Consider the following 15,132-nt stretch of genomic DNA (forward strand, 5'->3'; position numbering starts at 1 on the left):
ACCATATAACTGGGTTTTATAACTCCATTTTTACCAAGAGATGGAAATAAAAGAGCCACACAACCAGAATCATTCTTCAATAATGAAGCATTCAATTATGAAGCAGTTATCAATTATAACCAAAGAAGAAAAATACATGTATAATTGGGGTTAAACAATAATAAGCTTATGATCTAAATGTGATTCCAATAAGAAGCTAAGAGTAAATACTTATTCGGACATTCACCAAGGAAATAATTATCACCTTAAATATTAGCCAGAAGGGAAACAGAATAAATGCCAAGTATGGCTCCCTAAAAAGATATGGATCTGCCCATTTTTCTTCCCATGGAGAATGAGATCAAGAAGAGGTTTCAATTGCATTGTGAGGTATTTCAGCTCAAAGACTGAGTTTCCTGATATTAAGGAGTTTGTAACCCTGGAATTGCTACCGAGAGACAGGTAGTGGGATACAATGTCTTTCAAGAAATATGTGAAGAAACCAACTATTGACAGTAATGTCTAAAAGCAAGTCAAATAAGTGACTTCCTTTTCAGAGATGGAATTCCCTTCTTTAAAGGCAGAAACTTTGTTTTGTCAACTATTTCAGTGTTGCAGTAGCCAATTTCAAGGCGTTCCTCCCACCTTAGTCTCCCAAGTGTCTTAAGAGTACAGGCTCCTGTCTCTTCACTGGGGAGAAAAGAACTAATATTGGAATGCTATCCACTGAACATTGCAGCTTCAAGTTATCTCATCTAATTTGCACACTAATCCTGACAGGTCTGTCTCATCTGTAAGAAAACTGATGCTCCAGATATTGTGTTTTGCCTAAAGTCACAGGTAATTTGTACATTCTGGGGCTTCTTACACCTAAACTAGTCCCCCTTCTGTGTATCTCCAAGCTACCACCTACCACAGATTTCTTCAAGTACTACAGCACAGAATGTCTGATTCTGCTCTAAGTCAGTGGAAAAGTAAAACTTTGATTGGTGTACTTCAGGAAGTCAATGGAGAACTAACTGCTGAGTAGCCTTTGTGCTCTTGTTCAGAGGAGTCAAAAGTTTCACCCAAACTAAAGAATATTTATCCCCATACTGATTCAGGGCCAACAACTTACTTTCAAAGATGAAGGAAAAGCCATCAGTCTATCAAGGATATCAGTTCTTTTGCAAGTGAAACAATTTGTTCCATTAGCTTTGATTAGCAAAAATTGCTTATAATTATTCAAATCAAAGTTATGATAAATTGAAACTTCAAACTAAAGACCTATGGTTTGTTACTTTCTCCACAAAGTAATTTGGCCTCAGCTCTGTTAAGCTCACTTTCTCAAGAGAATCAAGGAAACCCATCAAGTGCCATTCAAGAGTTTTCTAAAATCTCTAAAAAAAAACCAAAACAAAACAACTCCCAAGTGGTATGGATCAACAGATGTTAAATTGAACATCTTTTCATGGGCAAAGTATTTTAAATATAGAATTTTAGGTTGTTGAATTATCTAGGTCAATCCCCAACCAATGCTTAGATCCCTTTCCATATTACCTTTGCTCAGTTTTTAATCTACCTCCTGCTTTAAAGAGCCATTACCATCTGTAGGCCTTTCACAGTGAACCAACTGTTCAAGCAAATTGTCCCTAACCTAGAGCCCAAAACTGTGGCCCTCTGGCTTCTATTCAGTGTGTCTCATTCCACATCTTTGAATTATAGACCATCTTACTATGATGTACTAATTATATTCCCTTCTTCCATAATAAGTCTCACAAAATCCATCAAGTATTTTTCAAATGTCTTACATTTTTAAAATTCCTTCACTAGGCTCAGTTTGTTTTAAAATTCAAAGTATGGCTCTCAGATGTATGGTAATATTCCAACCTGATGGATTTTAGGAAAGGAAGTTTCATCTTCCTTATCCTAACATCACTATTATTAACAAGGGTCTCTTCATGTGATGAAATAATCAGTGTATATAACTGTGTGTACAAGGAAAGGCAACTTACCTTTGAAAAACAAATAAGCTGATATCACAAAGCCAAAAATCCCAAAAGAAGAAAAGACATGCTTGCTTCCTTTATCTTCAAATTATATTTAACGATTACTTATGTGGAATGGAACTATTTTTCAGAAGGATGAAATGCAAATGTCTTTGTTAGTGCTTTGCCTGTAAAGTCTCAAAAGTCTTTTGTAGGTACGTTAAGACACGCCCATCGGGACTATGGTTGAGGATAGAAAATAACCAGTTGTAGTTAAAATAAAAATGAAAACAAAGAAAATACGTAAGAAAGGAAATTTCAAAGAGCTAATGGAGAAGTGATCTCTACATATTTATGATATTAAATACATAGTTCTATAGGAGTAAGAAAATGTCTGTCTTTAAGGCCATTGGTATGACATACATATAAAAAAGTGTTTTCTGATTATGGCATCTCATTCTGTGGCTTTATTTAAAGAAGAAAAAAAAAGATGTTTCACTTTAACTAGAAGACCAGTCCAAAATAATTTGCAACTGATATTCTAAACAAGCCACTTCCAGAAACGTGCTGCTGGATCTGGAGGAATTGTGAGATCATTTAACAGACAGATGAAGAAAATCATTGACTAACGCAGCCCGAGTTGCCAAGCACCCTCCCAAAGCATAGAGCCATGACCAGAAGAAAGCTGAGGAATCCAGTCCTGTGCTGATTCCCTTCCCTTCCTCCAACAAATCCAATTGCTTTAAATAACCCTAATCAAAACATCTTATTTTGACCAGTAGTTTTTACTACTCTTTTAAACCAAACTCTAAAGCAGAATGTGACATACTGTCAAGTCAGTTCATTTGCATTTCCTTATTAGTTATTTCTTGGCACTTTCCTGGAGGGGGTGGGAGGAGAGAGGCTAACATAAAATGACTAAAAGCCAGGAAAACAAAAACAAAAATGAAAGACCAAGAAAAGTAAGTAGTTTAACATAATAATCTATAGAAAACTGGCACTATATAATAAAGAAAAGCTAATAAAAACATACAAAAGAACAACAGCTCTGCCACAAGTACAGGAGAAAGCACAAACTTCTATGAGAAATATAATCTATATATAGTCATAATATCACTAGTATTAGAAAATAACATTGTTTCAAAGGTTTTCCCAAGTATGTATATGTATTTTCATTAGAAATGGGGGGGAAAAAAGACCACCATTCAACAGGTATATTAAAAGAAGAAAATGATCACACTAAAAATGCAAGTAGACATGTACTCCAATGTTGTTGTTAAGCTGAAACAAACTAAATTATGATGAAACAATGCTTTTTTTATCCACCATATAGAAAGAAGGCTCATTTCAACACACAATGCCCTGACAATAAGAATGATTAGACAAACCAATGTTTAGGTCCTGACCTGGATTACAATGAGTTAACATCTATTGTGAAGTTCAACTTGAATGTCTACTTAACAAGAAAAAAAATTATTCTTGGCACTATATTGTTTATCCAACTGTTTATTGCACTATTATTAGTGATTGTTCTCAAAGTTGAGATGTACATATCAGTAGACAAAAGTCCATAAGGCCTAATCTGAAAGTCACTGAACTAAGAAAAAAGAAACAAAAGTTCCACATATTCCTGTGTCTCTGCTGATGGGCCATGCATGCATGGTGGCTGTCAGCTAGAGAAAGACTACCAGGAGTTTAAGAAAAGAGGCCAAGAATAGAGGTCACTGTTCTTCTGGGTCTGATCAAGAGAAGGTACGGGATGCTAGGTCCCAAGGTATAAGAATTCTATAACACAAGCCTTCAACAATCCTAACTTCCTAGGAGGTGGAAATCACAGTTCAAAGCCAGCTCAGAAGTCTGTGAGACTCTTACCTTCAATTAACTGCCAAAGAGTTTAAGTAGATCTGTGGCTCAAATGGTAGAGCGCCAGCCTTGAGCAAAAAGAGCTAAGGGACAGCAAGTGCCCAGATCCTGAATTCAAGTCCCAACACACACACACACACACACACACACACACACACACACACAATTCTGTAAGTGTGGCCCAAGAAGCTGTTAGGCTAGAACCAAGTTAATCAGATGTAACAAAACCCTTTACATTCACAGATCAATTATTTTTTTAAAACACATTAGCTACTCTGAGACCAAGTTGGGTCATCACATGTTAGGGACATTAGATTTGTGTCTCCAAAGAAACATTTTTCTTACCATTAAAAAAAATAAACTTAACTGCCTACCTAGATTAACTTATTTTCTGATATCTTTAGTTACTGGCTTAGAGCAGGAAGTGAGGAGGGAAAAGTAATCATTATAAATTATGTTGGTTTTTATCCAAGTGACATTTAAATTTTCTGGGGTCCAATTGGCCTTCCAAGAAAACAGTGGAACCAACAAGAAGTAAGAGTCCCTTCACAATTTGTGTACATGTTATCTCATGTGAAAAGATTGGTTATTCTGGAGCCTGACAGAGAAGTGCCACAAATGCTTTATCAATATCAGGCCTGGCATGACTCAACCCTTTCCAATGAAATAGCTTTCAAACATCATCAACACATCAGAGCCGAGACTGTCACCATCTAAAGCAACAATGGAATGACATGTCATATCCTTATTCTATATTCATCCCTCAGGTCTGGTAGGCAGCAAGCTGCCCAAACATCTGACAGTACTGACAGCATCCAGGTTTAATTACTTCCCCAATTTGCATGCCTATCAGTGAACAAATAAGAAGGTATGAGAGTATGACACTGAAAAAAAGGAATACATGCTCAACAGCACATCTTCCTACTTGACTCCTGTTTTAAAACTGGCTAAATAAAGGCCTAGATCCCTCCATTTGAATTGGAGATGTTCAGTAACACATGCATATCAGAATGAGAGAGAGAGGAAAACCAAAAGGAGACCAGGAAACAGAAGAGAAAGACACAAGAATGTCTTGTCATAGATCTGAGAGTAACATTGTTATGAGATGATAAATGACAGCTCATCCTGTTTCCACACACAGGATTTTTCTAAAGTCATTGAAGATATACAAAACTGGTTTGTGAGACTTCGTCTGTTGTTATTCTCACTTACCATACTAAGATATCTACAAAATCTTAAGCCTTGGTCTGTCCAAGGATAGTACCAGGAAGTAAAGAATATGACCTGTTATTAAGGACTGCGCTCTGCCTGGAACCCTGCTTTGCAGTCCATTAATCCACAGTATTTTGGTCGTATCTGTTCAGTTTTTTCATATTATGTTCAAAGTCTTACAACTAATTGTTGACATTAGAATAGCATTAATCATTTTTATTTTTTCCAATCTTTATTTGCTTAAAGGGCAGGAAAACTGAAATAATAGTAGAAAACTGCCAGAAGAGATTTAATGGGGAATAATGAAAGCAAAAAAAGGATCCTCTTTTCCAACAAATCTAGTCTAGGTAATAATGAGACTTTGAAAAAGAGTGCTGATTCACAGATTTCCCCCAGTTTCTTTTTTTTTTTATTTCTCTGGAATACATGTAAGGACATCGAAGTACTAAACATGTTTGGTCTGTGATAGAGCAGAATCATTAGCACCAAAAGGAGTCATGGAGCTTGTATATATTATTAAAACAATTTAAGTGTTACTGTTGGTCATGGGTAAAGGTTTCATTTCATGTTTACTTCCCAAAGTTTTTGAAAGTGCCTGTGGACGAAAGAAATAACACTTTTCAAACTCTCCATGGTGGGGAGGGGGGGGTCATTAACACCCACCACAGAGGTAGTACTTGGCCTTGCCAGTTGGGCTGTCTCTGGTGGACAAGACAACAGGGCCACCAGGAGATTACCGCTGAAGCCCTACAGAGCAGCCCCCCCCCAACCCGGCATGCACCCGCTGACGTGCAGGAGGGAATCCTACAGTATATTTCCCCCTGGACTATGTTCAGGAATGCGCTTTAACTTGCTTTTTGAAAAAAACAAAAGCAACATGCTCTGCAGATCATGGAGCGCTTGGTGCAATTTTCTCCTTGCTCCAGCTCCAGACTGCAAAAAGATGAAAGATAGGTTCTGCTAATGCTGGCCTATGGACAAGGCCCTTGGCCTGCATGCTTTGTAAGCTCAGGAGCCCACAGGATTCAGAAGGTCCGAGAGCGGGGGCCACAGTCATCACCAGAGCTCCCTAGCAACTCATGGCCCCGTCAAGGGCAGCTGCTGATTCCTCTTGCTTCTCCTCGTCTCTCAGCCTTTAGTTGAAATTACAGCAAGTCAAATAGCTGATGCTTTTCCCTTCTCCGGGTAAGGGGGAGGATACATTGTTCACCAGTGTGTTCTGTCTGGCTTCTCTGATGAGTCGGCATGCTAAGTCAAGGAAGAGTTTCTCTACGTTATCTGATTCCTTGGCTGAAGTCTCCAGGTAATACATGTCCTGAGCTTCTGAAAATTCCTCAGCTCTCTGCTGGGAGACCTCTCTCCTGTCAGCCAGGTCAATCTTGTTGCCTGTAACAGTGGTTAAAAAGAAAAGAAAAGAATCACCATATCATTTTGCACAGGATCAGAGCCATCAAAATTCATTTCCAGATCTGAAGTCACACTAGACAGATGGGTTAATAAAACAAAGCAAATAGGACTGCGATTACAGAAGTGTTTATTTTATCATACCAATGCTATTTCTAACAGCAACGAACCACAAACAACCCAGATACCCATCAGTCAGGCACTGATTAATAAATAACACTGCGTTTGCACAATATATCTGTCCTTGTGAAAAAAATTAAGAATATTCTATATACTACCAGGAAATAAGAAAACTACAATTCCACACCAAAAGCAAGGAGAAGCCAGGTACCAGTGGCTCACACCTGTAATTCTAGCTATTCAGGAAGTTTGGACTTAGTAGATTGTAGTTTGAAGCCAGCCTGGGCAGGAAAATCTGCAGGACTCCGTCTCCAATTAACCAGTAAAATGATGAGCTGGAGGCATGGCTCAAGTGGTACAGGAGGAAAAAGAAGGGAAAAAAACAAAAATTTATATAATTAACAACTATTCCCTCTTTGATGGAGGGAATTATGTGAAAAAATGTATAGATGTTTACATAGACATATAGTCTATATTTCATTTCCTTTTTAAGAAAAGAATAAATAAAAGCTTAAAATATAATAGTTGCATGAATTTTTGGTGGGTAATATATTTATTTAAGAATGCATAGATATATGACAATTTGTTTATCTGACTGGCCTTAGGAATGTTTCCATGTAGGGACTATTATGTTTTTTTTTTAAAGTCTGAGCTGGATACTGGTGGCTCATACCTGTAATCCTAGTGACTCAGGAGGTTGAGATCTGAAGATCCTGGTTCAAAGCCAGTCTAAGTAGGAAAGAGTCTCTCTGATTGGTATTTCCAATTAACCACCAAAACACCAGAAGTAAAGCTGTGGCTTCAAATAGTAGAGCACTAGCCTTGAGCACAAAAGCTCAGGAATAGGGCTGGGAAGGTGGCTCAGTGGTAGAGCGCTTGCCTTGCATGCTCAAGACCCTGGGTTCGATTCCTCAGCACCACATAAGCAAACAGAAAAAAGCCGGAAGTGGCGCTGTGGCTCAAGTAAGTGGTAGAGCGCTAGCCTTGAGCTGAAGAGCTGAGGGACAGCGCCCAGGCCCAGAGTTCAGGCCCCATGACCGGACCCCCCCCCAAAAAAAAAAAGCTCAGGAATAGCACCCAGGCCCTGAGTTCAAGCCCCATGACTGACAAAAAAAAGTGTGAATAAGAATAATTTTTGAACAGAAAAACAAAAATAAAAATAATTACCTATAAAAGAAAAAATATTGAGTGGATAAGAGTAGAAAGCATACTTCTCTGAATATACTTCAAAAGTTTTGGCTTCAAAAATTTATAATTTGAATTTAACACAAAATCAGATTTGAAAAGAAATCTCTAAAATTTGAAAGCAAAATTAAGTGAACATGCCTATCATAAAGCAGTACAAACACCCACAAGTATTTCCAATGAATGGAAGATGTGATCATTTTCCAGGTGCCAGTAACCCTAGCTGCCTAGGAGGCTATGATCAGGAAAGATCAGTCCTAGCAGAAAATTTCATAAGATCCCTTCTTGACCAAAATTTGGGTGTATGGTGACATATACCTGTCATCCTAGCTACATGGTAGCTGAGATTAGGAGGATTATGTTTTCAGGTAACACATCATCTCAATGGGAGAAGTTGGGTATGATGATGCATGCCTATCATCCCAGATGGTAAGAAATGAAAAATAGGATAGCCATCCTGGCTGTATAGCCAGGTAGGAAGTGATAGTTCTACCTCAGAAATAACCAGCAAAGCTGAGCACCAGTAGCCCATGCTTGGAATCCTAGCTACTCAAGAGGTTGAGATCTGAACATTGAAGTCAGCCTAAGCAGACAGTCATGAGACTCTTATCTCAATTTACTGGCAAAAAGTTGAAAATGGAGGTGTGGCTCAAATGGTAGAGCATCAGCCATGAGCAAAATCCTGAGCCAGAACATGAGGCCTTATTACTGACAAAAAAAAGTAATTAGCACAAAAACAAAATAGCTAGAAGTGTGACTCAAGCAACAGTGCTTGCCTGTCAAGTGCAAGACACAAACTTCCAGCTCTGGTACCACTTAAAGATAAATAAATAAACAAATGATAACTTATCTTTTTGTTTTATTTTGTGCCAGTCCTGGGGCTTGAACTGAGCACTGTCCCTGAGCTTTTTTTGCTCAAGGCTAGCACTTGGCTACAGCTCCCATTCTGGCTTTTTGATGGTTAATTGGACATAAGAGTCTCATGGTCTTTTCTGTCAGGGCTGGTTTTGAACTGGAATCCTCAGATCTCAGCCTCCTGAGTAGCTAGGATTACAGGTATGAGCCACTGGCGCCTGGCTAACCATGCATCCTTACGTATATGCATTAAGGACAAAAAGGACTGAAAGCAAATTAACTGTTGTGGGAATCATCTTGTTCAAGGCAGTGCTTCTATTGGTATTCTGCGGCTGCCTTATGTGCCCTTAGGGATAAAGCAAATGAGTACTCATGCTGGTATCCCAGGGAGCTGGGATTTTTTTGGGCATAAAAAAATAAAATCAAATACAGATTTGAGGTTAATGAAGTTAAATGAAATTTCAACAGACCCCCCAATTATAAATGCAAATATGTGAATAATTATGATACATTGTATCTTTCTTCAGGAAACATGACTAAAGTGAAATGTCACCACGTAATGATAATTACTCTGGCCTGGGAATGCTGGGTATGAATTATAGAATAGAATGTGTCTGGGTTTTCCTGTCAGTGCCCATTCTTCTTCACTTGGAGATTCTCAAAGTTGTGCTTGTGGAGTTGCCCCTATGGGCATTTCTAAGCAGGGAAATTCCCACACCTGCCTACAGTGAGATAGACATCATCCCCACAAAAGGAGGGGCCGGTAAGCTCCATGACTGCTATGGGGGGACTACTTTGTTTGAAGGAGGATGCCAAGTGCCGATCTGCCCCTGGGCTGCTTTGCTCTCCTGTATCCTTTTAAATGAACCTGAGGCCAAATGTGGTCTATGTGTCTTGTGAGTGAGAACACTTAGTATGGGCCAATAAGGGGTGTGTGTGTGTGTGCACACACATGTGTTTGTGTGTATGAGAGAGAAAGAATATGTGTGTGAAGGAAGGGAGAAAGAGAAAGAGAGAGAGAGAGAGAGAGAGAGAAAGAGAGAAAGAGAATTCACTCTGCACAAGGATACATGTCAGCACTGAACACTGCAAGGTCTATAAGCAATGACCAAACACGCAGTAAGGAGGACCCTTAGCACCTAGGTTGTGGCCTCTAAATAGCAACTTCCCATTGAAAAGAAACAGTACATCTTCTTCAGAACATCTTCTTCTGACTAAGCTGTTGCATCTGGCTTCAAAGAACACACAGATCTCTACCACCTGAGCTACATCTTCAGCCTCTTTTTGCTCATTATTTTCAAGGTAGGATTTTATGATTTTACTTTATGCCCAGGCCAGCCTGAGCTTGGGTCTTCCTTGTTCTTGTTTTGCTTTCTTTGTGTGTGTGTGTGTGTGTGTGTGTGTGTGTGCTTTCTTTGGTGTGTGTGTGTGTGTGTTTGTTTTAATGTTAGAACTGAGGCTTGAACTCAGAACCACTGTCCTTTAGCTTTTTCACTCAACCACTTGAGCCACACTTCTACTTCTGGCTCTTGGATGGTTGATTGGAGATAAAGAGGCTCACAGACTTTCTGCCCCAGCTAGCATTGAACCATGATCCTCGGATCTCACCCTCCTTAGTAGATAGGAAGAATCCTCCTTCGTTTTCTTCCTAGTGTTGCAAGGGATGACAGTCATTTTTCATAACTGGGATAACAGGCATGTACTCCTGAAGCAGCTTTTTTTGTTGAGTTGGAGGCTTGTGAGCTTTTATATCAGGTTGTTTTGAACGGAGGTTACAATTGGCTAAAATTGGCCCACCATACCCAGACTCTAGGCTTTCTTTGTTAAAGAAAGAAATAAAATTTACCCTTCATAAATACATATATATTTTTTAATAGTACAAACATTGGGGGTTATTTCGAAATGATCTAGGCAGGGAGGGTAGGCAAAATAGAGGGGAACAGATAAAACAAGAGTGGCCATAAATTAGCTGATAATTGTTGAAGTTGAAATGTACACATAGGGGCTTCTCTCTAGTGATTTCTCTACTTTGCTTACATTTGATTTTTTCCATGCTAAAATGTTCCTTTATAAAGCCCATCCCTCTTTCTATTGCACTAATCGTCTCTCCTCAAGCCTTCATTTTCAACTCCCTGAGATAAAAATCTCACATAGTAATGGTTTGACTCAAGTTCTCACAAACTCTCTTGGAACAAAAAGAGAGACTAAGTCCAGAGCTGGCAGCTTTCAAATGGCTTGCGGCACAAATTCCCTATGGAGCATGAAAGGTTCCAGGTCGGGGCTGGGGCACCAGCTCATAGCAAGGCAGATATTTAGCAAACAGCATCAAGTGAAAAGTCTAAAAGTGTTTTTCACAGCAGCGCATTAAAAGCAGACTATAGAGCATTGATCTTATATGTGGTACAAATGCCAACAAACATGCTGAGCCTCGTATCTCAAGTGTAAATTAGGAATTGTGACATGTAAAGTTTTTCATATGAACTTTGTGCTTACAATGAAATGTTTACTTAGCTTACTATGAGCCTTAATTTGTAAGGTAGCCATGTTTATGAGGTTCTCTGCACACACTTCCAAAACTTAGGTCTTGCTAGACTAATCATAAAAATTCCTTCTTAGAAGGAAATATTTTAACAAGTTAACCGTTATTACTATTTTTCTATCTGACTAGAGGAGTTGTTAAAGCTTTGGTCTACTTTACTGTAATTCCTTTTTATTGTTGCTTTGGAGTTTTTTTTTTTAACTGTATTTTCTTTTTTCTTTTCTTTTTTAGCACTAGGGGTGGAGCCCAGTTCCAAGGATACTGGAACCTAGGACATCAAACTTGAATACACTGAGCTACATCCCACACCTGTAATGCCATTTTTGTTTACTTATTTATTTTTTTGTCAGTTGTGGGGCTTGAACTCAGGTCCTGGGAGCTGTTCCTGAGCTTTTCTGCTCAAGGCAAGCACTCTACCACTTTGAGCCATGGCGCCACTTCTGGTCTTCCGGTGGTTAACTGGAGATAAGAGACTCAGGGACTTTCCTGCTCAGGCTGGCTTCCAATGGCCATCCTGAGATCTGAGCTTACTGAGTAGCTAGGATTATAAGTGTGAGCCACCGGCTCCTGGCTTGTGATTCCATTTTTAATGGATGTATTTCTTAGGACAGGGTTATTTTTTGGTCCCATCCCTCCAAACATATTGACATGAAAGAAAAGGCAGAATTTCCTTAAGGATTATTTTTGAAACACAGTGTCCAAAAAATCAGCACAAAAAAATTAAACAAAGTCTATTTTTTAAGGAATGAACAATTGCTTAAATAATGAATTCCCTGTCACTCACAACAGGCAGTTTCCACCATTTTGTAACTCAATTTTTAAAAATTGTATAGCCACCCACATAACTTCCATGAACAGCCAACTTCTCCCCAGAACCCACATTAATAGAAAAATGAAACTGCAATATCTGCTTTATTTTTCTAAACAATAACTATGAGGTGGAGTCTTCTTCATTTACTCTTCAGCTGCAGAAGAACTGAATACATGACTTACAAGGTACCAAAGCCTAAGTGTTATGTGATTATAGATTTCCTGACATCCACAAATCAACTTTCCTGCTCCTTCTTCCCTACTTACCCACTAGCACGGTGATGACCTTGTTGCTGGCATACTGTTCTATCTCTCGCAGCCACTCAGGAAGGCAGCGGAAGGATTCCTCACAGGTAATGTCATAGGTAAGGATCAAGGCATTGGCGCTGCGGTAATAACTCTGGGTAATGGAGCGAAATCTCTCCTGTCCTGCAGTGTCCCAGATCTGTAGCTGTAAAGGGAGAAGGGGAGGATCAGCTTGAAGTAGGAGGAAATTTCAAGAGCATGCCTTTCTTTTGCTTAGAAATGAGAAGACCCATGGGCTGGGAAGGTGGCTCAGTGGTAGAGTGCTTGACTTGCATGCATGAGGCCCTGAGTTCGATTCCTCAGCACCACATAAGCAAAAAAAGAAAAAAGCCAGAAGTAGTGCTGTGGCTCAAGTGGTAGAGTGCTAGCCTTGAGCTGAAGAGCTGAGGGACAGCACCCAGTCCCAGAGTTCAGGCCCCACGACTGGACCTCCCCCCCAAAAAAAAAGAAATGAGAAGACCTACACCCAAATAATTTCATGGTTATTTTCTGCCCTGAAGCCATTTATGATCTGTTGCTGTTGTTAGGTATTTGGATTTTTTTTGGGGGGGTCCGGTCATGGGGCCTGAACTCTGGGCCTGGGCACTGTCCCTCAGCTCTTCAGCTCAAGGCTAGCACTCTACCATTTGAGCCACAGCGCCACTTCCGGCTTTTTTCTTATGTGGTGCTGAGGAATCGAACCCAGGGCCTCATTCATGCAAGGCAAGTGCTCTACCACTGAGCCACCTTCCCAGCCCCTGGATTTTTTTTTAAAGCTTGATTTTTTTTTTGTTTTTCTCTTTGGTTATTTGAGAATTCCTTCTTAATTCTTAAAAAATAAAATAAGATATAGCTTCCTGTACATTTATTGGGTTTCAAGTTGTATTTTAAGAAGCTTATGTTGGGCACTGTGGTTCACACATGTAATCCTTACTAGTCAAGAGGCTGAGATCTAAGAATCATAATTCAGCTCAGGCAGAAAAGTCCAAGACTCTTATCTCCAATTAACTACCAAAAACCCAGAAGTGGAAGTATGACTCAAGTGATAAAGTATCAGCCTTACCTAAGTGCTAAGTTCAAGCCCCAGTACCAGCACCAAAAAAAAATTTAAAAACCCCAGAAGCTTATACGTAACATAGTAAGTACTTTGTAATAATTCAATCCTCATAATTACTCTATGAGTTAGGTACAATTATACCTATTTCTTCTCCGAGGAAAGTTCAGTATGGAGCTACTGCTCAGAGTCTCCTAGACAACTTATCAGGAGCTATGTCCCAGGCTTTGCTCAGAGCAGGGCTGTCATTCTGTGGTCACTGATGTTACAGAAAGAGGAAGAAATCCAACCTTACCACTCTTTCTAGTGAACAATCCAAAACAAACACAAGAAGACACCCTTCTTGTGTTCCTTCTCGTGTTCACCCTCGTATGAACGGAAACAGGAACACAGCCACAGCAGGCAGAAAAACACTGCCCTTTGCTCTGTGTCCTTGGGTGAGTCAATGAACCTCTTTGGGCTTCTGTTGTTTCTTTCTCAAAAGGGGTTCTTGCTGAACCCCTCCTAAAGTGGAATCATTTCTGAAGCCTAATAACGGGTGGCTTTTGTGACAAAGAAGAAGGCAAACTATTCCTTGCATCTCTTCTTCAATGTCTCTGCCCAGAGCAGAGGAGGAGTGAGACAGAGAGTCTGGCCAGAGCAGGTCACGAGACCTTGGGGAACGCCAACCACAGCCACTGCTGTCCTCTGCCATTCCATCCTCTGACTGCACATCTCACACATCACAGCTGGATCCCCTTCAACACACCACCACTTCTGCAGGAAAGGCCTTCCGGAACCTTCCCAGGGACATTGTGATCACCCTTGCGACACATTGTGTGTCATTCACCTCATGATTCTTAGTGTAGTGACTCATCCGTGTCTTTCCCACTTGCTCAAGGCCTCAAGATGGAGGCTGCAGGGTTCGTTTTACTCACCAAATGCAGTTCCCAGCAAAGAGAAGATAGTCAAATATTTACCAACAGTCTCGCTGGAGACTGAAGGGAAACTGTCTCCTAACCAGTTACTCACAAAGCTGGTGATCAGCCTCCACGTCTCCTTTCCCCAGGGAGGCCTGGCCCCCCACCTCCTTGCTGCATTTGCCACTGAAGACTTATTTAAGTGGCGAGGAGACTCTAAAGAGCGCAGTCGGTGGTGTTGCCCTCCACTTTGCCAGCTTAGCTGGTCAAGGGTGGGTGGTCCCTGCCACAAATTAGTGGCACACTCCTTGGATTTGAAGTCACAGCTGACATACATTGGCATCTAAGTGTACAAACTGCAAACAGAGAGATGTAACAGCTTTTGCTGGAACTTAAAAGCTCTTCTCTGCCTCAAACCTAGGAACATAGTTCTCTTCTGCAGGTCTTGCCTTAAGAGTAGCAGGTTATTGTGTTTTTTTGTTTGTTTGTTGTTGCCAGTTCTGGCACTTGAACTTAAGGCCTGGGTACTGTCCCTGAGCTGTTTTTGCTCAAGGCTAGCATTTACTCTACCACTTGAGACACAGTGACACTTCTGGCTTTTTCTGTGTATGTGGTACTAAAGAATCGAACCCAGGACTTCATACATACTAAGCAAGCACTCTACTACTAAGCCACACTCCTAGTCTAGTAGGTTATTGTTTTAAGGCCCATGGAGCCTCTAAATGCAAGGGATCTGATTGAGATACTGCCTGTTATTAGAATACCCTGTGTTCTCATGACTAGCACATTTCAGAAACCGCTTTGAGCATTAAATACTTTCTACAAGAGTCATTGTGCAGCCTTGACAAGATAGATGCTACTTTGCCCGGGGAAGCTGCCTGTTTTCTGCCTGACAGTTGGTTATTAAGAATGTTTATATGCTACTGCCTTTTTCACTCTGCTTGCCTTTGCTTTTCTCTG

The 15,132-nt window shown here is 40.2% G+C and overlaps 1 protein-coding gene across 2 annotated transcripts in view; it reads right to left on the minus strand.

Annotated features, from left to right (window-relative positions):
* Positions 1-3,910: 3,910 nt before the first annotated feature.
* The window catches only part of Rab30 (RAB30, member RAS oncogene family), a 96,509-nt gene continuing 85,287 nt past the window's right edge, over positions 3,911-15,132 (minus strand). For both annotated transcript variants that reach the window (XM_013014180.1, XM_013014181.1), the window contains 2 exons: positions 12,202-12,385; positions 3,911-6,407 (listed from right to left, as the gene is read on the minus strand). In XM_013014180.1, the coding sequence (XP_012869634.1) occupies positions 6,157-6,407; positions 12,202-12,385 (435 nt within the window). In that variant the 3' untranslated portion in view covers positions 3,911-6,156. The remainder of the gene's footprint in view (positions 6,408-12,201; positions 12,386-15,132) is intronic.

The sequence above is a fragment of the Dipodomys ordii genome, unplaced genomic scaffold (assembly GCF_000151885.1).
Source record: "Dipodomys ordii isolate 6190 unplaced genomic scaffold, Dord_2.0 Scaffold22, whole genome shotgun sequence".
Classification (NCBI taxonomy): domain Eukaryota; kingdom Metazoa; phylum Chordata; class Mammalia; order Rodentia; family Heteromyidae; genus Dipodomys; species Dipodomys ordii.